This window comes from Papio anubis, chromosome 4 (assembly GCF_008728515.1).
Source record: "Papio anubis isolate 15944 chromosome 4, Panubis1.0, whole genome shotgun sequence".
NCBI lineage: Eukaryota > Metazoa > Chordata > Mammalia > Primates > Cercopithecidae > Papio > Papio anubis.
In genome coordinates, this window is record NC_044979.1 from 179020963 (window position 1) to 179046095 (window position 25133).

Genomic DNA, 25133 nt, shown 5'->3' on the forward strand with positions numbered 1-25133 from the left:
AGGATTGCTTAAGCCCAGGAGTTTGAGACCAGCCTGGACAACATAGCGAGACCCCGTCTCTACAAAAATAAATAGTGGGGCGTGATGGCGCGCGCCTGTAGTCTCAGCTACTTGGGTGGTCGACATGGGAGGATCGCTTGAGTCTGGGTGGTCGAGGCTGCAGTGAGCCAAGATCACCGCCAAGATCGCGCCCCTGCACTCCAGCCTGGGCGACAGAGGGAGACCCTGTCTCAAAAACAAAAAATCCTAGACCGTTTACAAACAGCCGTCCGTCTCTTCCTGGCCAAGTCCTAACCCTGGCTAACCTCGCCGTGTATAGCCTGAATTTTGGCAACCGAAAGGCAGCGCCGGCGCCACTCGCACAAGAGATGGGCCGCTCCGCCCGCTGCCAGGGCCACGGCCGCGCTCACTCCCAGAGCGCGCTGCGAGCCGCGGCGCCTTTGTGACGCCATCAACCCGCGCTCCGTCGCCGCCTTCTGTGCAGTCGCGGCCCTGGCGGACGGCGGCTGGCTGCTCCGCGGCGCTCGGCTGGCGGCAGCTGCACCGCGGGTTGCGAGCCGGGGATGCTCCAGCGGGCGCGATGGCCCCCGCCATGCAGCCGGCCGAGATCCAATTTGCCCAGCGGCTGGCGTCCAGCGAGAAGGGCATTCGGGACCGGGCGGTGAAGAAGCTGCGCCAGTACATCAGCGTGAAGACGCAGAGGGAGACAGGTGGGCGCACGGCGGCGGTCAGCCGCGCCACATGGCGGGCCGGGGGCCGGGGCTGGGGCCAGGGCCCTGGCACGGAACGCGGCTTCAACGTGTTGTCGTGACACCCAGCGTGTGCTTAGGTTTCCGCGCTGCCAGAACCGCTTCTTGCTGTGTCTAGTGCCTTTTTACACTTGAGGAAACGGGTTGAGGGTGTTCCGTTACTTGTGAAAGTCACAGTAAGCGGGGAAGCTGAGAAAAGACCCACATGGGTCCGATTCCCCAGCCGGCATCTCGAATCACTGGGCTGCCCTCATTTGCCCTGGTGTCCGGTCGGTGATTGCCGCCTTTCTTTGACCAGCACCTTTACGTGCCGGGGCTGGAGGAGAGAAGACAGAAGCACTACTCTCGAGGATTTGTTAGTAATAAAGCAAGGAGGCAAACAGGCAAATAAAGTAGACCTTGTGTAAGTGTAGTAAAGGAAATGAAAACCAGATAGTAGGCCGGGCGCTGTGTCTCACGCATGTAATCCCAGCACTTTGGGAAGCCGAGGCGGGCGGATGATCGGAGGTCGGGAGTTCGAGACCAGCCTGGCCAATCCAACATGGTGAAACCCCGGCTCTACTAAAAATACAAAATTAGCCGGGCATGGTGGCGCATGCCTGTAATCTCAGTACTCGAGAGGCTGAGGCAGGAGAATCGCTTGAACCTGGGAGGCGGACGTTGCGGTGAGCTGAGATCGCACGATTGCACTCCAACCTGGGCAACAAGAGCGAAACTCCGTCTCAAAAAAAAAAAGAAAGAGAGAAAGAAAGAAAACCAGGTAATAGCAAGAAGTGAAGGAGGTTGCTCTTCTTGATAGACTGTTCTGGGAAGGCCTCTCGGGTGATGTTCAGCTGAAATCTGAAGAGAGATGAGCGGAAAGCGCCTATGCAGAGGCAGGAAAGAGCTTCACGTGCCCTAGGAGTGCTTTGAAAGACCAATTAAGTTGTGGGTGGGCGGGGAGAGTGTGATGAGATGAAGTTGGAGATTGTAGGCAGTGGCCAGATCACACAGGGCTTTGTAGTGTAGATTTTAACGACACTGCTGTTGAATGATTTCATTTACCTGATCCAAGAATATTTTCTGTAAACTCTTGAGTGAGCCCATACGATATGAACTACAATGTGTGACAGAGGTTTTAAGATAAAGTTTGATTTAGTTACTGATGGTACTAATACATTTAGAATCTGCTTAAAAGAACAGATATTATCTCCCCCATTACTGACATTCTCAGTTTGTTTTAAGAAAAATCACCAGACTACCCAAAAAAAGAAAAGAAACTTTCCTGGAAAGGAAGTCTGGTAGAAAAAGGAATGAAGACCAAAATTCCTGACTTTGATTCTGTTAGGGATGTCCCTAAGAGATTTTGTTTACTCTCACAGTTCCAGGTACCCCATATATGCTGGTGGTTTCTAAACCTAAATTGTTGACCCAGCCCTTTCCTACTTGCAACTGGGATGTGCCTTGCTAGCCTGGCTTCTCTACCTGGCACCTCACACTCAGGATGCCAAAAAATGTCATATTTTCTTTCCCCGAAAGCCTGTTGTCTGCTGCTGCTCCTCTACCACCTGTTTTCTCTTCTTTTGGTTGCTAGTTCCCACCAGCCATTCGGATTCCAGCTGGACGCACAGGATTGTCCTGGACTCCTCTGTCTTCCTCATCCTCTTCCCCTGGCCCACATCAGTGTCCCTCAGTCCTCCCTCCTTCGCCTCCTGATGAAATAAATTCTCTGACTGTGGGCCCTTTGCATCTCACCCAAACTTCTGCACCTGCATGTTCCCTAACTGGTCTCCTTAACTTCATTTGTGTCCCCCCGAATCTGTCCTGCACAGACCAGCCCAGGGTCATCTTCCTAAAACAAATCTGATCCCACATCACCAATATTTTTTGAAATTCAGCGTCTGCAAGTCATGATCTGCCCTCAGGTGCTCTTCCTCCCTAAGCCCCATGTGACTGCTTCATGTTCTGTCAACAGAACCAGTCCTGGGTCTTGGTGTATAGCACACAATTTCTCACCTCTCTGCCTTTGCTTCTCCTGTTCACTCTGCAAAGAATCCCACACCTTCTTCACTCCCAGCATTCAGTTCAGTATCACTTCCTTCAAAAAGCCTCCCCTAGCATCTCGCCCTACTCCTCCAGGGTCTAAAACATCCATTGTGTCTCTGTTGTAGCACTTAGCTACATTGCTGCTTAATTATCAATGTGCCATTCTACTCCCAAAACAGTGTAAGCTTCCATCTGTTTTCTTAGCCAGAAGTGGGAGTACATGCAGCCATGAAAGGTCTTGGCCTATACAAAAGTAGAAGACAAGAAGCAATACTTATGGTGCTAAGACAGCCTAGACAGAGCCTTTTGCTCAAACCCTTTGGTGAGCCAGCCCAGGATTTGCAGATGCTGAGGTTATGCGGGGGGCCTAAGACCAGTTTACACCAGTGCTCCAGAGTCCTCTCTGGTTAGTGCCTGTCACACCCAGAGTTTCTTGTCTTGTACGTCTTGTTCACCACCACATGGCATGGAGTACAGTGGGCCTTCAAAAAATAACTCTGCAGCGTGAACGTCATGGACAGTGATAATGGGACAAGAAAACACACGGTCTCCGCCACAGCTATGCCCCACCACAATTAAAACACAAGTTTGGAAATAACTTGGCCTGACATTTGACTCCCATTGATAGGCTCAAACTTTTTTGCATCTTGTCGTAGGCATCATAAAGGAAATCTGAGATTTCACTCTTCCTAAAACATGAGCTGTTCTGCAGCAACATAAATAGATAGCTTTGTAATTTTAAAAATAAATTGGAGGCCGGGCGCGGTGGCTCAAGCCTGTAATCCCAGCACTTTGGGAGGCCGAGACGGGCGGATCATGAGGTCAGGAGATCGAGACCATCCTAGCTAATATGGTGAAACCCTGTCTCTACTAAAAAAAACAAAACAAAAAAAACTAGCCGGGCGAGGTAGTGGGCGCCTGTAGTCCCAGCTACTCGGGAGGCTGAGGCAGGAGAATGGCGTAAACCTGGGAGGCGGAGCTTGCAGTGAGCTGAGATCTGGCCACTGCACTCCAGCCTGGGTGACAGAGCAAGACTCCGTCTCAAAAAAATAAATAAATAAATAAATTGGAAATCTTTGTATTACTTTAAGTAACAGAATGTTGAGCTCATGCTTTAACTGTTCAAGTTAGGTACTCACAGTCCTAAAATGATCACTCTCCATGGCTTTCATTCATAAGAGCTTATTTGTCCCAATTCATTCATTCATTCATATATTTAGCAAACATTTATGGAGTGCCAACCGGGTACTATTATGTACGCTACTCTTGGCACTGGGAATATAGCAGTGGACAAAACAGTCCCTGCCTATCTTACCAGTTCTGCGACTTTAAAAATACTGACTAAAATGGAGAGGCATCCTAAAATCAACCTGGTGACAATTTAATTTGCATCATTGCTTTCTTTTTGGCAACATACAAAATAACAGTACATCTTATGGTTAATGCTATATTCGATTCAGTAAGAAAGTGTTTTTTTGTAATGATGGGGTTAGGGTTCTCTCCGCCCAAGAGTTACAATAAATAGGAGTTGTGGATGTTCTGACCCTGGGGCGTGTTCAAGTATAACACTTTACCCCCATCTAAAATGGCTCCTGGGCTCATTACATGGTGAGAGTAGCTGTTGGATTTGCTGATTTCAAAACCTACTGATATTTCACATGTCTACATGTCTCACTTTGATGTTCACCTCATTTGTTTTGTGTGTGTTTGTTTTTTGAGACAGAGTTTCACGCTTTCACCCAGGCTGGAGTGCAATAGCGCGATCTCTGCTAACTACAACCTCCACCTTCCAGTTTTAAGCGATTCTCCTGCCTCACCCTCCTGAGTAGCTGGGAGCACCCACCACCACGCCTGGCTAATTTTTGTAATTTTAGTAGAGACAGGGTTTCACCATGTTGGCCAGGCTGGTCTTGAGCTCCTGACCTCGTGATCCGCCCTGCCTCTGCCTCCCAAAGTGCTGGGATTACAAGTGTGAGCCACACCGCACCCGGCCTTTGTTTTTGTTTTTTTGAGAGACAGAGACTTGCTCTGTTGCCCAGGCTGGAGTGCAGTGGCACAGCCTCGGCTCACTGCAACCTTCACCTCCCAGGTTCAAGCGATTCTCCTGCCTCAGCTTCCCAAGTAGCTGGGACTACAGGCGTGCACCACCACGCCCAGCTAATTTTTGTATTTTTTTAGTAGAGATGAGGTTTCACTCTATGTTGGCCAGGCTGCTCTTGAACTCCTGACCTCAGGTGATCTGCCCACCTCGGCCTCCCAAAGTGCTGGGATTACAGGAGTGAGTCACTGCACCTGGCCTACCTCATTCATTTTGAAATAACTAAACCTATATTGTATTGTTGTAAAAATGTAATTGTATTAAGTTTCAGTAATTTAGCCCCAAGAAGAAAATAGAGAAGAAAAGACTGGTGAAACCAAACTGCTTCAGATAATGTACTTTGCCTTTCAGAGTTTTGAAAGTAATTCAGTAATGAGTATTTCTCTCTTTTACTTTGAATACTTCAAAAATTGGTGGCTTGTTTTTATTAAATTCCTAAGTGAACACATACACATACACACACACAGACATAAATGGAAAATAGATGTTTTAAAAGGGAACCAAATAATGTGGGGTGTGGTGGCTCACGCCTGTAATCCCAACACTTCGGGAGGCCAAGGCAGGTGGATCACCTGAGGTTGGGAGTTCAAGACCAGCCTGACCAACATGGAGAAACCCCGTCTCTACTAAAAGTACAAAATTAGCCAGGTGTGGTGGCACATGCCTGTAATCCCAGCTACTCAGGAGGCTGAGGCAGGAGAATCGCTTGAACCCAGGAGTTGGAGGTTGCAGTGAACCAAGAACGTACCATTGCGCTGCAGCCTGGGCAACAAGAGCAAAACTCCGTCTCAAAAAAAAAGAAAAAGCCAGGCGCGGTGGCTCACGCCTGTAATCCCTGCACTTTGGGAGGCCGAGATGGGCAGATCATGAGGTCAGGAGATCGAGACCATCCTGGCTAACACGGTGAAACCCCGTCTCTACTAAAAATACAAAAAAAAAAAAAACTAGCCGGGTACAGTGGCGGGCGCCTGTAGTCCCAGCAACACGGGAGGCTGAGGCAGGAGAATGGCGCTAACCCGGGAGGCAGAGCTTGCAGTGAGCCGAGACTGCGCCACTGCACTCCAGCCTGGGCGACAGAGCGAGACTCCGTCTCAAAAAAAAAAAAAAGAAAAAGAAAAAGAAAAAAGGGAACAAAATGTAAATAGACCCTAGGAATAGAAAGTGAGACAATTATTATTGTAATATCTCACCAACTGAATAGCGCTTTATTCTTACAGTGTTTCACACATCTTGGGCTTGACCCTAACGATAAATCTTTCATATAGTATAGGTGATAGAACTGAGGCCCAAAAGTCAGTTGACAGTTTTCTGATACTGGGCACTTGTTGGTAGGAAGCTGGGGCCTGAGCCAAGGTTTGTTTCCGTGCTACTCTGTTGCCTCCTAGAAAAGAGACAATCAGAATATCTTTTCTCATTGTATTAGCCTGTTCTTACGCTGCTAATAAAGACATACCGGATACTGGGCAATTTATAAAGGAAAGAGGTTTAATGGACTCACAGTTCCACATGGCTGGGGAGGCCTCACAATCATGGCAGACAGCAAAGGAAAAGCAAAGCAAAGGCACATCATCCGTGGCAGCCAGGCGAGAGGGTATGTGCAGGAGAGCTCCCCTTTATAAAACCGTTAGATCTCATGAGACTTATTCATTCTCATGAGAACAGCATGAGAAAAACCCATCCCCGTGATTCAGTTACCTCCCACTGGGTCCCTCCCACCACATGTGGGGATTATTACAATTCAAGGTGAGATTTGGGTGGGGACATAGCCAACCCATATTACTCACCCAGCCCACTTTGCTGCCCACTGTGCAGGGTCTATTGTCACTGTCAGAATCTACTGTTTTCCATTATGAACGCCTCTGTAGCAGATCATATTGTGCCTTTGCCTATTATAGGTGTGGGCTGTCCATAGTAGATACTGGGCAGACCACATTATCACTTAACGTTGGCTTGACCCAATGGTCTACTTACAAAACCATCTGGAGATAAATGTGCTGTTTTTAAGTGAGAAAGACCAGAATACAGAATATTTTGCCATTTAGGTCACACACACAACTGTGCTTTTCTGCACTACATGTAACTCTTCTGTAAATAAATGCACAGGAAAGATCTGGAAAGATGCACATCAGACAGGTTGCATCAGTCCCTGTGGTTCAGAGCCTGGGATTCAGGAGGCAGGGAGCAAGACAAGCTTGTGATTATATCACTTTGGTGGTGGTAAGGTTCTTTTCAATAAACGTGTTTTTATTAATTAGGACTCTTTCAGTTGCAACTTGACAGAACATCCACACCACACTAGAGTTATTTTATTTTATTTATTTATTTGTTTATTTATTTTTTGAGATGGAGTCACGCTGTGTTGCTCAGGCTGGAGTGCAGTGGTGCGATCTTGGCTCACTGAAACCTCCACCTCCCGGGTTCCAGCGATTCTCCTGCCTCACGGAGAATCTTGGTGCCATTCTCCTGGGATTCAGTGAGTGCTCACTCCTAGTTCCTGTGGGATCTGACTGTTAAAGAGCCTGGCACCTTCCTCCTCTCTTGCTATGTGACATGACAACTCCCCTTCCCCTCCAGCCAAGACAGGCCGCTCCCTGAGGTCCTCACCGGAAGCAGATGTTGGAGCCATGCTTGTACAGCCTGCAGAGCCCTGAGCCAAATAAACCTCTTAGCGTCAGGTATTCCTTTATAGCAATGCAACAGACTAAGACAATGATGTAACTGGAAGGGCAGGAGCGTTAATCAACTTAAACACAAAAGGAGGATTTAAAGGACCCAGGTGACTGTGTGGGGTCAGGCTCGGGGCACTCCTTGTCCTTGCTGGGCAGCTACGTTGTGATTCCTCTCCAAGGCTCTCCACCTTCAAGCAGGGTGCGGAGGGACTCTGGTCTGGGTGGGGCTTACCCCACATGGAGAGGAGGCGGCTTCCGCCAATTCAGCAGAATTCTGTTGGCCCCAGGACAGGTTCAAGGAAAGCCAAGCGACCCTCTGCAGGTAAAAATCTTCTTGCTCAGTCCTTAGGAGTCTCTAGCTCTCTCCTTACTGGACTTGAAGAGAACACACAGTTTGTACCTGCTCCCAGCCACCTTGTAACACAAGTGGATCCTGTCTGAGAATGGAGACAGTCTTTGGGGCAGCAGAGGTTGCAGTGGAGAAAAACAAAGTTCTGGCACCAGCAGTTGAGCTTCTGCACAAAGCTGTGCTTCACTTTCCCCCTTAAAACTAGCGTGGCAGCCAGGCGTGGTAGTTCACGCCTGCAATCCCAGCACTTTGGGAGGCCGAGGCGGGCGGATCACAAGATGAAGAGACTGAGACCATCCTGGCCGACATGGCAAAACACCATCTCTACTAAAAACTACAAAACATAGCTGGGCGTGGTGGCAGGTCCCTGTAATCCCAGCTACTTGGGAGGCTGAGGCAGGAGAGTCACTTGAACCCAGACGGCAGAGGTTACAGTGAGCCGAGGTTGCGCCATTGCACTCCAGCCTGGGTGACAGAGTGAGACTGTCTCAAAAAAAAAAAAAAAAAAAATCCTTAATAGCATGAAATATCCAATCTGTTTAGTTTTTCTCATCATCTCAAATGTTTTTTATGACCAATCCAAATGAGGACCACCCGTTGCGTTTGGTTAATATGTCTGCCAAGACGCTCTTAAATTCTAACAGTTCTTACATCTTTTTTTTCTGTACAGTTTATTTGTTGGAGGACATAGGTCATATGCTTTGTAGAGTTTCACATATTTGGGGTTTGTTGACTGCATCCTGTTGTCTCACTTACCATGTTCCTCTGTCCCCTGTATTTCCTATAAACTAGTATTAATAGTTAAGATTTGACACAGTTGGGTTTTTGTTTTTTTGTTTTGTTTTGTTTTACTTTTGTAAGAATACTTCACAGGTTGATGCAGCGTTCTTCCTGTTGGCACCACCTCTGGCATCTGATGAGTGATTGCCTGTGCATGTTAATGATCAGTCAGTGGGTTTGGGTGTTGATGGTCTGACACATCCATTTTCAAGTTTCTTTTTTTTTTTTTTTTTTTTGAGACGGAGTCTCGCTCTGCCGCCCAGGCTGGAGTGCAGTGGCCCGATCTCAGCTCACTGCAAGCTCCGCCTCCCGGGTTCACGCCATTCTCCTGCCTCAGCCTCCGGAGTAGCTGGGACTACAGGCGCCCGCCACCACGCCCGGCTAGTTTTTTGTATCTTTTTTAGTAGAGACGGGGTTTCATCGTGTTAGCCAGGATGGTCTCGATCTCCTGACCTCATGATCCACCCGTCTCGGCCTCCCAAAGTGCTGGGATTACAGGCTTGAGCCACCGCGCCCGGCCCATTTTCAAGTTTCTTAATATTGTTTGTTTGTTTGTTTGTTTGTTCGTGAGACAGAGTTGCTCTGTTGCCCAGGTTGGAGTGCAGTGGCACGATTATAGCTTACTGCAGCCTCAAATTCCTGGGCTCAGGTCATCCTCCCCCCTCAGCCACCTGAGTACTTGGGACTACAGGCACATGCCACCATGCCCTGCCAATTTTTTGGTTTTGTTGTTGGGGTGTGTGTGTGTGTGTGTGTGTGTGTGTGTTTAAGACAGGGTCTTGCTCTGTTGCCCAACTGGAGTACAGTGTTGTAGAGACTGGGTTTTGCTGTGTTGCCCAGGCTGGTCTCAAACTCCTAAGCACAAGTGAGCCGCCACGCCTGGGTGATATCTTTTCTTTTTTTTTTTTTTTTGAGACAGAGTCTCGCTCTGTCGCCCAGACTGGAGTGCAGTGGCCGGATCTCAGCTCACTGCAAGCTCCGCCTCCCGGGTTTACGCTATTCTCCTGCCTCAGCCTCCCGAGTAGCTGGGACTACAGGCGCCAGCCACCTCGCCCGGCTAGTTTTTTGTATTTTTTTAGTAGAGACGGGGTTTCACCGTGTTAGCCAGGATGGTCTCGATCTCCTGACCTCGTGATCCGCCCGTCTCGGCCTCCCAAAGTGCTAGGATTACAGGCTTGAGCCACCGCGCCCGGCGATATCTTTTCATCTAATGTTTTAGCAGCCATTTATGATCCTTGCCCAAAGCCTTTAATTCACTGGAGATATATGTGGTCTTTGAACATGATTAAATATAAGTGCAGGTCACTGTGACCAAGAAAAAAAGTTATTGCAATCATGACCACAGTTGGCTCAGCTCTAGTGGGGTTTATCACTCATACCATACTTACATTAGCCATGTGAGGATCCCCAGGCGTGATTTGTTCATAACAAGAGGGCAAGAGAACCAGTTGGTACATCTTTCCAACTGCGAAAGGAAATATTCTTTAATAAACTAGTTTTATGTTAGTTTCTGATATCTTGGTTTTACATGGAAAACTATCAGAATCAAAATGCAGGCCGGGCGTGGTGGCTCACGCCAGTAATCCCAACTACTCTTGAGGCTGAGGCGGGAGAATCGCTTGACCCCGGGAGGCGGAGGTTGCAGTGAGCCTAGATTGTGCCACGGCACTCCAGCCTGGGCAACAGAGCAAGATTCTGTCCCAAAAAAAAAAAAGAATCGAAATGTACCATTATAAAATTGTTGATGGGAGAAAGACCCTTAGTAAAGTGGAAATCAGTACCTATAAATTAAGGTAAAGGCACTCTGAATACACTAAATAAACTTTGGTCCATCAAAAAAGGTCTTTTTGTCACTTTTTTTTTTTTTTAAGAGACAAAGTCTCGCTCTGTCGCCCAGGCTGGAGTGCAGTGGCACAATCTTGGCTCACTGCAAGCTCCGCCTCCTGGGTTCACGCCATTCTCCTGCCTCAGCCTCTGGAGTAGCTAGGACTACAGGTGCCCGCCATCACGCCTGGCTAATCTTTTTTTTATTTTTAGTAGAGATGTGGTTTCACCGTGTTAGCCAGAATGGTCTCAATCTTCTGACCTCATGATCCGCCCGCCTCGGCCTCCCAAAGTGCTGGGATTACAGGCGTGAGCCACTGTGCCCAACCCTTTTTGTCACTTTTTAAGCATCTTTTGGAGTATTAAGATCACATTGATTCTAAATATTTGTTTGCATTCATCTAATTTATAGCACTTTGTTGCTCCAAAAGATTTCTCCTAGGATCTCCTAGTAAAATCCTCATAAAGACCATTTGTAACACACATCAAGACTTGAGGTTTCTGTTTGTGTTCTAATTTCATGGTCCATAGGCTCGGAAACTCCAAGAGTGTACACCTACCTTATCATTTTGTGATTCTTTATGTCAGTCAGCAAATACTTTATGACACCTGGGATCTACTCAGGAGATCTAAGGCTGAACGAGACTGGTCATTTAGTCATAGATCATGAAAGCAGAGGTAGATCCCTAAGTAACTAGAGTCAGAACAAAGCCAACCCTGGTGATGCTGCAGTAAATGATCACGATTACAGGGAGGGTGATTGGGAGGCAGCCACTTTTGACCTCATACTAGGATCCTTAAAAAGTCATTTTTGCAAAAATGTTCCAAAGTACTGTCAGTGTCCCCAGGCCCTTTCCTAGGCCTTTGACTTTCAGATGTACTGTTCGGAGCTCCTGTGTCCTCAGCCTGGCTGGTTTTCTGTTCCTCGGAAGTGGGGCTGCCCGTTGCTGGGGCTTCATATGAGCAAATCCCCCGCATCTCTTGTAAGATTTGCAGTTTTACTTCACAAGACCAGCGAAAATGTCAGTGTGCAGGATGGCTGCACGTGGTGGGCAGGGAGGGCCTTGAGGGGGAGCTGTTTTCCTAAGTGGCCACTTTGTTCATGAATTTTGTGTTGTGATGACATTTGCTTCCTCACGCTGAGGCCAGGCCACCACTGCCACCCTACCCTGTAGCTGATAAAGCTGCAGGTACAATAGTAATTTATTTGTGTTTCTTTTATAATAATAAGGAAATGTTTGCTTCCATTTTTTAAAAAGACGTGCAAATGAAAGAGAATTAAAATGTATGTGGTACTTCACCATTTTCTAAACTTTAAGAAAGGAGATGCATAGACTCTTAAGATGTTTGTGCTGTTTTGCCTTCCAGGAGGTTTCAGTCAGGAAGAACTTCTAAAAATCTGGAAGGGGCTCTTCTACTGCATGTGGGTGCAGGATGAACCCCTTCTACAGGTAACGTGCGTTCCCTTTGTCATGCTCCCTGGTTCTTGCTGTGGCTGGATAAGAGACTTGAGCACTCACACTGTGCCAGTCCCCCGATACACTGACGCACACTGACGGTCATGCTTCAAGGAGTCATTTTCTTACCTCTTGTCCATACAGAAAGGCAGTGTCAACACAGTTAGGTGAATTGTCTTTTCAAATAAAATGAAAGATGTGCATTCATTGTCAATTTACTATTTCTCTGTAAAATTTCATAGGTTCCATGCTAGGTTTTACGTTACTTAAAGTTTCTGTCTTCTGGTAAGTTTATTTTTTGTGGTCAAGGATGGCATGACAGGAGCACTAACTAGTGAAGACCCTGTGAAACCCAGGACAAGGCAGCCACTTCTCTGGGCTTCGGGCTCCACGGAGAGCAGGCGGTAGGCGCTCCGCAAAAGCCTCCCTGTTAAAGCCGAGTGTGCCTGCGCAGTCATCCAAACATGCAGCAGGCTCGGTCTCTCTCTGCAGGGCCTGCTGAGCCCACCACCAAAGCCAACACTAAAGAAGTGACTTTCACTTTTTAAAAACTTTGTTCTGACCCATGAACGTAGATCGGATCTGCCTCTGTAGAGGTAGAGGAAGCTTGTCCACCCGCGGGCCACATGTGGCCCAGGATGGCTTTGAATGCAGCCCCACACAAATTCGTAAACTTTCTTAGGACCTTGTGAGATTTTTTTTTAAGCTCATCACTATCATTAGTGTTAGTGTGTTCTGTGTGTGGCCCAAGACAGTTCTTCCAGCGTGGCTCAGGGGAGGCAAAAGACTGGACACCCCTGAGGTAGAAGAACCAGCCTTGAGGAGAAGTGCTTGCAGGTCTCTGATGCAGAGGACAAGTCCTCAGGGCGAGATTTTACTTTTCTGGGTTTTAACGTGCAGCCTTGCCATTTCTCCCATGCTGCGTAATAACTTGTTTTAATTTATTTTTATTTTACTGAACATATTTTGAGTAGGAGCAGGGCAAAATATTTCTATATTACATTCAAAAGTAACAACCAACAGCTTTAGTGGAGGAAGAAAACCAACGGACAGGAACCTCATTCTCCCACAAAGGAGAACAGACCGGGTGCCGTGTGAGTGAGAGCGACGAGGAGTGCGCTTTTCTCACGAAACCTCAGGAACAGGAGGCATCTCCCCAGAGTGAGCCTGCTGCACCTCAGCAGCGCATGCGTTTCCAGGGACCCCTTCACCCAGGACAGAGCCCAGAAGGCTGGGTTTACCTTCACATTCCACCTTGTCTCTGACCAGGCCGGGGGAGGCCTTTCCCATGGTGTGCAGTGAGCATCCCAGCATCTAACCTCTGTGGGGTCTGCCCTGCTGTCTGTGTGTTTCACAGGATTTCTGGGATTATGGTGAAGTGGTTTTTTTGTTTGTTTTTGTTTTTTTGACAGTCTCACTCTGTTGCCCAGGCTGACGTGCAGTGGTGCAATCATGGCTCACTACAGCCCCAGCCTCCCTATTGCTCAGCTGATCCTCCTGCCTCAGCCACCCGAGTAGCTGGGAGTACAGGTGCACGCCTCCATGCCTGGCTAATTTTTGTATTTTTTTGTAGAGACTGGATCTCATTGTGTTGCCTAGGCTGGCATTGAACTCCTGGACTCGAGCGATCCTCCTGCCTTGGCCTGTCAAAGTGCTCGGGCTCCCATTACAGGCATGAGCTGCCATGCCCAGCTTAGATGTGGGTTTTTTGGTTGTTGTTGTTTTGAGACAGAGTCTCGCTCTGTGGCCCAGGCTGGAGTGCAATGGCGCGATCTTGGCTCACTGTCTACCTCCGAGTTCAAGCAATTCTGTCCCAACCTCCCGAGTAGCTGGAACTAGAGGCACACGCCAGCACGCCTGGCTAATTTTTGAAGTTTTAGTAGAGCTGTGGAGGTGCCATCTTGGTCAGGCTGGTCTTGAACTCCTGACCTCAGGTGATCCACCTGCCTTGGCCTCCCAAAGTACTGGGATCACAGGCGTGAGCCACCGCACATGGCCAGATATAGTTATAAAGCCAAGAACTGATAACTAAATTATTTCATTTCTAGTTCATTTGAACTGATAACTAGAGATGCTTTTTTAAACATGTAGCTTAACACAGTTCTTGCAGACATACTAAGTTAGCATGACAGTCCATCAGCATTGGAAATCACACATTTGATAAAATTCAGATATTCGGATACATACTTCTTAGTGGAAGTGACAAGAGGCAGAGACCTTCCCGCCAGCAGAAGTGGGAGAAGGAAGCAGGCCGCGGCACGAGCATCTCATGTTGGCCCAGGATAACCCCCATTTTTCTCCCCAACCCCGCCTCTGCAGGAAGAGCTCGCCAACACCATCGCACAGCTAGTCCACGCTGTTAACAACTCAGCAGCTCGTGAGTCCTGTTATTTCTTCTCCTTCCTTCCAAGTTTTCCGACTGCTAGTTTAATGGGAACCTTGTGCCGGTATTATGTAGATGTCAGTGGACAAGCCGTTCCTGTTTTTAAAAGCTGTGATAAACTTAGTCATTGACTTGGTGAGAGGGCGAAGTGTCTTGGGGAGAATCGATTTGACATCTCAGAGATTTCAGAAAATGCTTCTAGAAATAACAATCCTCCAGAATCTTCAAATTCTGAGTTACTTTAACTTGCAGCCTGGAGAGCCAGATGCAGGGTCCATGGTGACCTCTGGATGCCAGGTTCATCTTCCCCAAGAACAGAGCCATCACTGGTAATAAATAAATACACAGAAGACACCACTCCTGGTGTCTCAACCAAAGAGAAAAGAAATGAGTTAGGGTGCTTCTGTGTCAGGCATTGATTGCTTACAAAGGAAGAAAAAAGCAGCAGACTTTGTTTGTTCTGCTTAACACTCTTCGGAAAACCATCCTAATGATTTCAACAACCCCTAGTGGTGCTCTGAATATTAACTGACTCACATTGAACAAAATTCTACATATGATGTATAATAGATTTGCACAGATGAAAAAAGAATTATGCAAAAAGAAATAAAACCAAAAACTCAACAAAAATTGTTTTTGAATAAAAAAGTGCCAGTTTTGTGGGTCAGAAGAGAAAAATTGAGTGCTTTGTGCTGTAGCTCACCCAGACGACACCTCTCATCAGACAAAAATATGAGTTTCTATATGGATTACGTAAGTGTCAGAATTAATGGTTTTGGACTGATTGTTAGGTACCAATGCAGTCGGAAGAGTGACTAGAAGTAGAACAAGGAATGTTTTTATTTTGAAAGGAACGTGGCTTTGCAGTGGATAAAGGAAAAATGCTCCAGAGAACATTCAAATCTAACATTACAAGGTTGCCAGCCCTTCCTATTATTCTGTTTTTATTTAAATGCAAAAGATCAAGGCCAGGCACGGTGGCTCATGCCTGTAATCCCAGCACTTTGGGAGGCCGAGGTGGATGGATCACCTGAGGTCAGGAGTTTGAGACCAGCCTGGCCAACATGGTTAAACCCCGTCTTTACTAAAAATATGAAGATTAGCCAGGTGTGGTGGTGCTCACCTGTAATCCCAGCTACTCGGGAGGCTGAGGCAGGAGAATCACTTGAACCCAGGAGGCAGAGGTTGCAGTGAGCTGAGATCTCGCCATTGCACTCCAGCCTGGGCCACAGAGTGGGACCCTGTCTCAAAAATTTAAAAATGAAAAAGTAAAAGATCTACACAGTCCAAGTGATGTTTAAAAATAAATGTAAAAGAAATGATTGAGTATTTTTAATTATCAAACATTTTCTAGCTGCCCAAGAATTACTGAGAAAAGTGAATAATAAATAATGCTAGTTTGTTCCTCTTCATTATTTTCTTGCTATATGTTAATATGTTGATGTGGAAGCCAAGTATTTAGAGCCTTTTGTTCACTGCAGAACACCTGTTCATTCAGACCTTTTGGCAAACCATGAATCGAGAATGGAAAGGAATAGACAGGCTGCGCCTGGACAAATACTATATGGTAAGATCTGCCACAGTTACTTCAAAAACTCCGGGGAAGGGCCGGGCGCGGTGGCTCAAGCCTGTAATCCCAGCACTTTGGGAGGCTGAGACGGGCAGATCACAAGGTCAGGAGATCGAGACCATCCTGGCTAACATGGTGAAACCTCGTCTCTACTAAAAAATACAAAAAACTAGCCGGGCGAGGTGGCGGATGCCTGTAGTCCCAGCTACTCGGGAGGCTGAGGCAGGAGAATGGCTTGAACCCGGGAGGCGGAGCTTGCAGTGAGCTGAGATCCAGCCACTGCACTCCAGCCTGGGCAACAGAGCGAGACTCTGTCTCAAAAGAAAAAAAAAAAAAAAAAACTCTGGGGAAGAAAAAATTTGTCCTTTATCTTAAAAGCAATGGAAAGGTTTATGTGTGAAGGAAAACACGCCACAGGCTTAGTGTGAAGGAAGAATTTGAATGTGTCCTGGAAAGCTTCTCTGTTTTAGCTTTTGCAGCTCTTAAGGATGAGTTTGGGGAGCGTTAGTGAATATGTTGGGTATTTTTTGAGATAGAGTCTCTCTCGCTCTGTTCCCCAGGCTGGAGTGCAGTGGCGCGATCTCAGCTCACTGCGACCTCCACCTCCTGGGTTCCAGTGATTCTCATGCCTCGGCCTCCTGAGTAGCTGGGACTACAGACGCCCACCACCACGCCCGGCTAATTTTTCTATTTTTAGTAGAGATGAGGGTTTGCCATGTTGGCCAGGGTGGTCTTGAACTCCTGGCCTCAAATGATCTGCCCACCTCAGCCTCCCAAAATGCTGGGGTTACAGGCGTGAGCCACTGCTCCTGGCTCTGAATATGTTTTTTGATCTAGAAGTTAAATATGAGTGTTGTGAATATTTTTTTACTTTTGGGAACCAGGCCATACCAATTTCATTGGTCCCCTCATTCTGCTGAGCTGATAAATATTTCTTACCTTTCCTTTTTTTTTTTTTTTTTTTTACAAAAATTGCCTAACTGTAGCTGATTCGTCTGGTCCTGAGGCAGTCCTTTGAAGTCTTGAAGCGAAACGGCTGGGAAGAAAGGTCAGTAAACTATTCGAGTTAGCATCTGGTAGCCTTAAAACTTAAAAGGTAGTAGAGTGTCTGTCAAGTTTTCTGAACTTGTAGAAAACCATGAGAAGCTCGATGCATTGTTACCTACAGAGAATTGAAATCCAGTAGAAGGCATAAAACAGTTAAGTATATATGACAATTAACATTTTATACTGATTTAAGCGAGTGCTTTTTTCCTTGTCAAATGATTTCAGTCTTGCATTGATCGCTGTGTAGGCACCAGACCGAGTATTTTTGTTTCTCTTTGGGAAGTGAGAAGTGTTGGCTACTGTCATTAACAGAAGCATATGTTTGGTTCTGTAGCCGAATCAAGGTTTTCTTGGATGTCCTGATGAAGGAGATCCTGTGTCCTGAGAGTCAGTCTCCTAATGGAGTGAGATTCCACTTCATTGATATTTACCTGGATGAACTCTCCAAAGTTGGGGGGAAGGAGGTAAGCAGCTGCCGACAGGCTGCCCATGGGGTGAGAGGGCCACCAGTGTTTGCAGTAGTTGCCAGTGAATTGCTGTGGGGTGGCACTTCGCATGACCAGCGACTGTAGCAGTGTGAATTGCTTCAGTCCTGTCTGGGAATGTGTCCTAAGCAGCTGGTGGGGCGGGATTTGTGCACTGAGGATGTACATGACAGTCTTACCTGTAAAATAGAATTGAAAGCAAGCTACAGACTCCAATGAAGAACTCACTAACACAGGGGAGTGCTCAGGATCTAGGGAGCTTATAAAGCTGTAGGAAAAGCTATGCAAATGGTAGACATTTTTAAGGTATATACTCATAAAGAAACAAAAGGCTGGAAAGGAAACATACATTTTTTAGTATGCAAATGATTCTCTGGATGTGGGAATATGCACAGATTTTGCTTTTCTTTCACAGATGTTTTGCAGGGAACAGGTATTTTTTTTTAGTTAAAAGAAAATATGTTATATTCAAAACAATAATTCTTTTGTCTCACACGTGGAGGCACTGTCCCTGTGACCCCTCTTGTAGAGGAAGTGTACATATGTCCTATATCAGGTTTGTCCAGCCCGCCGCCTGAGAGCTGCATGGGGCCCAGGGCAGCTTTGAATGTGGCCCAACACAAATTCATAAACTTTCTTAAAATATTATGAGATTTTTTTCTTTTTTTTTTCCATTTTATTTTATTTTTAGCTCATCAGCTATTGTTAGTGTTTGTGTATTTTATGTGTGGCCCAGGACAATTCTTCCAGCGTGGCTCGGGGAAGTCACAGGATTGGGCACCCTTGTTCTGTATGTTGGGCGGATAGGATCGTGCATGTTGGGCTAGGTGCCTTTCTCCAGCCACTGCACTGAGATACCAAGTAGCTGGAGGGCGGCCTCGATCTTCAGCCTGGCTCCCAGCTTCTGTGACGTTCCCTAGGGGCGCCTTGGGGCTGTATGAGACAGGCATTGCTTGGTCTAACTCTACCTTTGTCAAAGATGTGAATGGTCCCTTTTTCAAGGACATGTCAAGAAGGGCAAGGCTGTTTCTCAATTTGTCCCTTTTTCTAAATTACAGCTTTTAGCAGATCAGAATCTCAAGTTTATCGATCCATTCTGCAAGATCGCTGCGAAGACTAAGGAGTAAGTGATCCCCATGTTGGTTCCCACTGCTCCGTGGCACTTGGTCCCCACTGCTCCGTGGCACTTAGTCCCCACTGCTCCGGGCACTTGCTCATGGGGAGTTGCTTGCCGTCATGCATCCTGGCGCCGGGTACCCAGGACAGTGCTTCACGGCAGAGAGCAGCTGGAGAAGGCAGCCGAAGCTTTGAGCAGTGATTTGGCTCTTCTAGCTTCAGTATTTGACTCACTCATTCCAGGAATGCCCTCCCACGCCCAAAGATCTGACTGCTGGGCGTCCCATGCCTGTCGGGTGGCACTTAGGCAGTTCCTCGCAGATGCTTGCTGGCCCGTAGGGGCCACTCCAGACCACAGCCATGTGTGCAGGGCTTCCCTCTGCGCTCCTGAAGCCAGAAGGCCAGGCCGTTCGTTCTAATCTCATGCTCTCCGCTGTGCTTCTACCCTCAGCCACACCCTGGTGCAGACCATAGCTCGGGGCGTCTTCGAAGCTATCGTAGATCAGTCTCCTTTTGTGCCTGAGGAGACGATGGAGGAACAGAAGACAAAAGTGGGCGATGGTGACCTCTCTGCTGAGGAGATACCTGAAAATGAGGTGTCCATGAGAAGAGCTGTCAGTAAAAAGAAGACAGGTAGGAGGATGTTCTTGGTCAGTCTAGCTTTCTTTCTGGTAAAATCCTCTCAGACAAACAGTTCTTAATATATTTGTTGGCATCTTACTGAATGCAACCTAGAGTTGATGACTCTGCCTCAGCCCTTCCCAAGAGAAGCAGCAGAGGTGGGTTCATTGTGCCTGCAGGGTGCCTAGCGGGGCTATAGGGAGACCTGAGACCTGTCCCATGTGGCATATGCACATTTCTGTACCTCCCAGGATCTCAGGACTCTCCTCAAGGATTTTACCATTGTCACTGCTAGTGCTTTCTGTACCTCCCAGGATCTCAGGACTGTCCTCAAGGATTTTACATTGTCACTGCTAGTGCTTTCTGGTGCTTTTTGTTTGCTTTGTTGTTTTGTTTGACGTATTTCAACACCTTAGCGTGACCTCATTCCTACAGGTTACTCGAGGGACGTATGCTTGTTTCTGTGGCTGTCCTTTCTCAACTCACGACTTCCTTCAAGGTTCTTTTTCTTGGGATGTTTACATGCCCACTGTGGACTGGCATCGTTCTTACTACTGTTTTGTGTCTGCAGACTTAAGGTAGAATATGCTTTTGAAGTTGCAGACCCATCCAAACTCTCAGTGCTTTATCTGAATGCACAAAATGAGGGGAATGGTTAGGTCACAGTTTACCTGCTTTTGAAGTGTTATATAACCATTTGAAAGCAAAGTTCCTAAAAACTAAGGACCAAAGGAATATTAATATACATATATATGTATTTTTTAAAGCGCAGCACCAACTTTATGGAGAAGGAGCCTGATTTGTTGTTTGGGTTTTCTTTAATTATTATGGCTATATAATAGTTGTGCATCAGATTTGTTTTTAAACGTTTATTTTTGTGCTTTTTTTTTTTTCATAAAAGGTTATTTATTTTGATAATTTAGGGGGAACAGGTGGTTTGGGTTACATGGATAAGTTCTTTAGTGGTGATTTCTGAGATTTTGGTACACCCGTCACCCGAGCAGTGTACACTGTACCCAATGTGTAGTCTTTTATCCCTCACCCACCTCCCACCCTTTCCCCTGGGTCCCCAGAGCTCATTGTATCATTCTTCAGCCTTTGCATCCTCATAGCTTAGCTCCCACTTTTAAGTGAGAACATAAAATGTTCTGGTTTTCCATTCCTGAGTTACTTCACTTAGAATAATGGTCTCCAACTCTATCCAGGTTGCTGTGGATACCATTATTTCATTCCTTTTTATGGCTGAGTAGTATTCCACGGTATATATACCACATTTTCTTTATCCACTCACTGATCAATGGACATTCAGGCTGGTTCCATGTTTTCACAGCTGTGGATTGTGCTGCTATAAACATGCGTGTGCAAGTGTCTTTTTCATATAGTGACTTCTTTTCCTCTGGGTAGATACCCGGCAGTGGGATTGCTGGATCAATGATAGATTTACCTTTAGTTCTTTAAGGAATCTCCATACTGTTTTCCATAGTGGCTGTACTAGTTTGCATTCCCACCAGCAGCGTAAAAGTCTTCCCTTTTCACCACATCTGTGCCAACATCTTGTTTTTTTTTGTTTTTTTTTTTTTTTTTGAGACTGAGTTTTGCTTCTTGTTGCCCAGGCTGGAGTGCAGTGGTACCATCTCAGCTCACTGCAACCTCCACCTCCCAGGTTCAAGCGATTCTCCTGCCTCAGCCTCCTAAGTAACTGGGATTACAGACGCCTGCCACCAGGCCCAGCTAATTTTTTGCATTTTAGTAGAGATGGGTTTCACAATGTTGGCCAGGCTGGTCTCAAACTCCTGACCTCAGGTGATACACCCACCTCTGCCTCCCAAAGTGCAGGGATTACAGGCATGAGCCACCATGCCTAGCCACCAACATCTATTATTTTTGATTTTTAAATTATGGGCCATTCTTGCTGGAGTGAGGTGTATCCTCTCATTATGGTTTCTATTTGTATTTCCATATGTCTGTTGGATCCATTTGTATATCTCTTTTGAGGAATTGGTTCCTGCTTCAGTGTCCTTAGCCTAATTTTTGAGACGTAGAGAGTCTCATTTCATGTTTTCACCTTAGGCTTGAGGCAGTGGCTGACCTGCTCACTGTGCAGCTCCTGGTTTATTTTTCTTATTCTTCCTCTGCTCCCTAGCCTCCCAGGCTGACTACAGGCCACTTACCTCACGCTCAAGGTTTTTGTATTTTAGTGACTTGGTTTCACTCATGTTAGCCAGGACGGTCTTGATCTCCTGATCTCGGGTGGATCCACCCTACTTCGCCTCCTGCAAAGTGCTGGGATTACAGGGCTGAGCCACTGCTACCGCCTTGGTACCTACTTTTTATGATGCATGTGTGGGATTTTTTTCTTACTGATTTGCCTTGAGTGCCTCCCGTAGATTCTCCTAGGATTAATCCTCTTTGTTATTGCATATAATTGCAAATATTTTCTCCCATTCTGTTTTATTCTGCTGATTATTTCTTTTGCTGTGCAGAAGATTTTTAATTTAATTAGGTCCCATCTATTTTTGTTTTCATTGCATTTGCTTTTGGATTTTTCTTTTTGGAGACAGAGTCTCACTCTGTTGCCCAGGCTGGAGTGCAGTGGCGCGATCTCGGCTCACTGCAAGCTCCGCCTCCCGGGTTCACGCCATTCTCCTGCCTCAGCCTCCCAAGTAGCTGGGACTACAGGCGCCCGCCACCACGCCCGGCTAATTTTTTGTATTTTTTAGTAGAGACGGGGTTTCACTGTGTTAACCAGGATGGTCTCAAACTCCTGACCTTGTGATCCGCCCGCCTCAGCCTCTCAAAGTGCTGGGATTACAGGCATGAGCCACTGCGCCCGGCCGAGCTGATTTTTCTGTAAGGTGAGAGATGAGGATCCAGTTTCATTCTTCTACATGTGGCTTCAGAATTATCCCAGCACCATTTTTGAATAGGGTGTCCTTTCCTTACGCTTTGTGTTTGTTTGCTTGGTTGAAGATCGATTGAGTGTAAGTATTTGGGTTTATTTCTGGGTTCTCCTGTTCCATTGGTCTATGTGCCTGTTTTTATACCAGTACCAATACCATGCCATTATGGTGACTATAGCTTTATAGTGTAGTTTGAAATTGGGTATTCTGATGTCTCTGGGTTTTTTGGGGGTTTTTGATTTTTGGATTTTTTTTGCAGGGCGGGGACAGAGTCTTGCTGTGTCAGCCAGGCTGGAGTGCAATGGTGCAATCTCAGCTCACTGCAGCCTCTGCCTCCCATGTTCAAGCGATTCTCATGCCCCAACCTCCCTAGTAGCTGGAATTATAGGTGGGCGCCACCACACCTGGCTAATATGTCTTTGTATTTTTAGTAGAGATAGGGTTTCACCATGCTGACCAGGCTGGTCTCGAACTCCTGACCTCAAGTGATCCACCAGCCTCAGCCTCCCAAAGTGCTGGGATTACAGGCGTGAGCCACCACTCCCAGCCTCCAGATTTATTATTTTTGCTTAGTCTTGCTTTGGCTATGCAGGCTCTTTTTTGGTTCCACATGAATTTTAGGATTGTTTTTTCTAGTTCTGCGAAGAATGATGATGATATTTTTATGGGAATTGCATTGAATCTGTAGATTGCTTTTGCCAGTATGGTCGTTTTCACAATATTGATTCTACCCATCCGTGAGCATGGGATGTGCTTCTGTGTTTCCATTAGTTTGTGTCATCAGTGACTTCTTTCAGCGGCGTTTTGTAGTTTTCCTGTAGAGATCTTCTGCATCCTTGGTTAGGTATATTCCTAAGGTTTTTGAGGTTTTGTTGTTTGTTTTGTTTTTTGTTGTCGTTGTTTTGGTGGGGGGTTTTTTGCAGCTGTTGTAGAAGGGATTGAGTTTGGCCGGGCGCGGTGGCTCATGCCTGTAATCCCAGCACTTTGGGAGGCCAAGACGGGCGGATCACGAGGTCAGGAGATCGAGACCATCCTGGCTAACACGGTGAAACCCCGTCTCTACTAAAAAATACAAAAAACTAGCCAGGCGAGGTGGCGGGCGCCTGTAGTCCCAGCTACTCGGGAGGCTGAGGCAGGAGAATGGCATGAACCCGGGAGGCGGAGCTTGCAGTGAGCCGAGATCGCACCACTATACTCCAGCCTGGGCGACAGAGCGAGACTCCGTCTCAAAAAAAAAAAAAAAAAAAAAAAAGAAGGGATTGAGTTCTTGATATGATTCTCAGCTTGGTCGTTGTTGGTGTATAGCAGTGCTACTGATTCGTGTACATTGATTTTGTATCCTGAAACTTTGCTGAATTCATTTACCAGTTCTAGGAGCTTTTCGGATGAGTCTTTAGGGTTTTCTAGGTATATGATTGTATCATTGGCAAACACCGACTTTGACTTCCTCGTTACCAGTTTGGATGCCATTTATTTATTTCTTTTGCGTGATTGCTCTGGCTAGGACTGTTTGTGCTTTTTAAAAATCTGGAAGAATAAACCAAAATGTTTTATTTATTTATTTAGAGACAGGGTTGGCCAGGTGCAGTGGCTCAGGCCTGTAATCCCAGCACTTTGGGAAGCCCAGGCAGTTGGATAACTTGAGGTCAGGAGTTCAAGACCAGCCTGGCCAACATGGTGAAACCAAGTCTCTACCAAAAAGTACAAAAATTAGCCAGGTGGCCGGGCGCGGTGGCTCAAGCCTGTAATCCCAGCACTTTGGGAGGCCGAGACGGGCAGATCACGAGGTCAGGAGATCGAGACCATCCTGGCTAACACAGTGAAACCCCGTCTCTACTAAAAAATACAAAAAAAAAAACTAGCCGGGCGAGGTGGCGGGCGCCTGTAGTACCAGCTACTCGGGAGGCTGAGGCAGGAGAATGGCGTAAACCTGGGAGGCGGAGCTTGCAGTGAACTGAGATCCGGCCACTGCACTCCAGCCTGGGCGACAGAGCGAGACTCCGTCTCCAAAAAAAAAAATTAGCCAGGTATGGTAGCGTGTGCCTGTAGTTCCAGCTACTTGGGAGGCTGAGGCGGGAGAATCACTTGAACCCAGGAAGCAGAGGCTGAAGTGAGCTGAGATCGTGCCACTGCACTCTAGCCTGGGCAACCAAGCAAAACCCTGTCTCAAAAAATAAATAAATAAACAGATAGCTAGATAGACAGAATAAAGAATCTATTTTTTTTTCTTTTTAATTTTTAGACCTGCTCAACAGGAAGTAATTTCAGGAAGTAAATTTATTTATTTATTTATTTATTTTAATTTTTTTTTTTTTTGAGACGGAGTTTCGTTCTTGTCGCCCAGGCTGGAGTGCAATGGCGCAATCTCGGCTCACTGAAACCTCCGCCTCCCGGGTTCAAGCGATTCTTCTGCCTCAGCCTCCCAAGTAGCTGGGATTACAGACATGCACCACCATACCATGCCCGGCAAAATTTGTATCTCCCTGTTGGTCAGGCTGGTCTCGAACTCCCGACCTCAGGTATTCCACCCGCCTGGGCTTCCCAAAGTGTTGGGATTACAAGCGTGAGCCACTGTGCCCAGCCAAGAATCTTTAAAAGAAAGAAAAAATACTCTGGCCAGGCATGGTGGCTCACACCCATAATCCCAGCACTTTAGGAGCCTGAGGTGGGAGGATCGCTTGAACCTAGGAGTTGGAGACCAGCTTGGGCAACATAACAAGACTCTGACTCTATAAAAATTTTACAATTAGCCAAGCATGGTGGCACATACCTGTGGTCTCAGCTACTCAGAAGGCTGAGCTGGGAGGATCAGTTGAACCTGGGAGGTTGAGGCTGCCGTGAATCATGATCATGTCACTGCACTGCATCCTGGGCAACAGAGCTACCAGCGCCCCTGTCTCAAAAAAGAAAGAATAAAAGAAATAGTCTAGTCTGGGTGTGGGGGCTCATGCCTATAATCCTAGTACTTTGGAAGGCCAAGATGGGAAGATCACTTGAGCCCAGGAATTTGAGACCAGCTTGGGCCACATAATGAGACCCCCATCTCTAAAACAAAACAAT

General features: G+C 46.7%; 2 protein-coding genes across 3 annotated transcripts in view; one reads left to right on the forward strand and one right to left on the reverse strand.

The window, feature by feature from the left end:
* HSF2BP (heat shock transcription factor 2 binding protein) overlaps positions 1 to 414 on the reverse strand; it is a 116364-nt gene extending 115950 nt beyond the window's left edge. For both annotated transcript variants that reach the window (XM_003895419.5, XM_009202180.4), the window contains exon 1: positions 306 to 414. The gene's annotated coding sequence lies outside the window, so the exon portion shown is untranslated. The remainder of the gene's footprint in view (positions 1 to 305) is intronic.
* A 56-nt stretch (positions 415 to 470) lies between these two features.
* Positions 471 to 25133, forward strand: part of RRP1B (ribosomal RNA processing 1B) — a 38661-nt gene continuing 13998 nt past the window's right edge. The window contains exons 1-8 of the mRNA XM_003895418.5: positions 471 to 710; positions 11863 to 11945; positions 14271 to 14328; positions 15816 to 15901; positions 16891 to 16952; positions 17286 to 17415; positions 18495 to 18559; positions 19004 to 19185. Coding sequence (XP_003895467.1) covers positions 581 to 710; positions 11863 to 11945; positions 14271 to 14328; positions 15816 to 15901; positions 16891 to 16952; positions 17286 to 17415; positions 18495 to 18559; positions 19004 to 19185 — 796 coding nt within the window. The 5' untranslated portion in view covers positions 471 to 580. The remainder of the gene's footprint in view (positions 711 to 11862; positions 11946 to 14270; positions 14329 to 15815; positions 15902 to 16890; positions 16953 to 17285; positions 17416 to 18494; positions 18560 to 19003; positions 19186 to 25133) is intronic.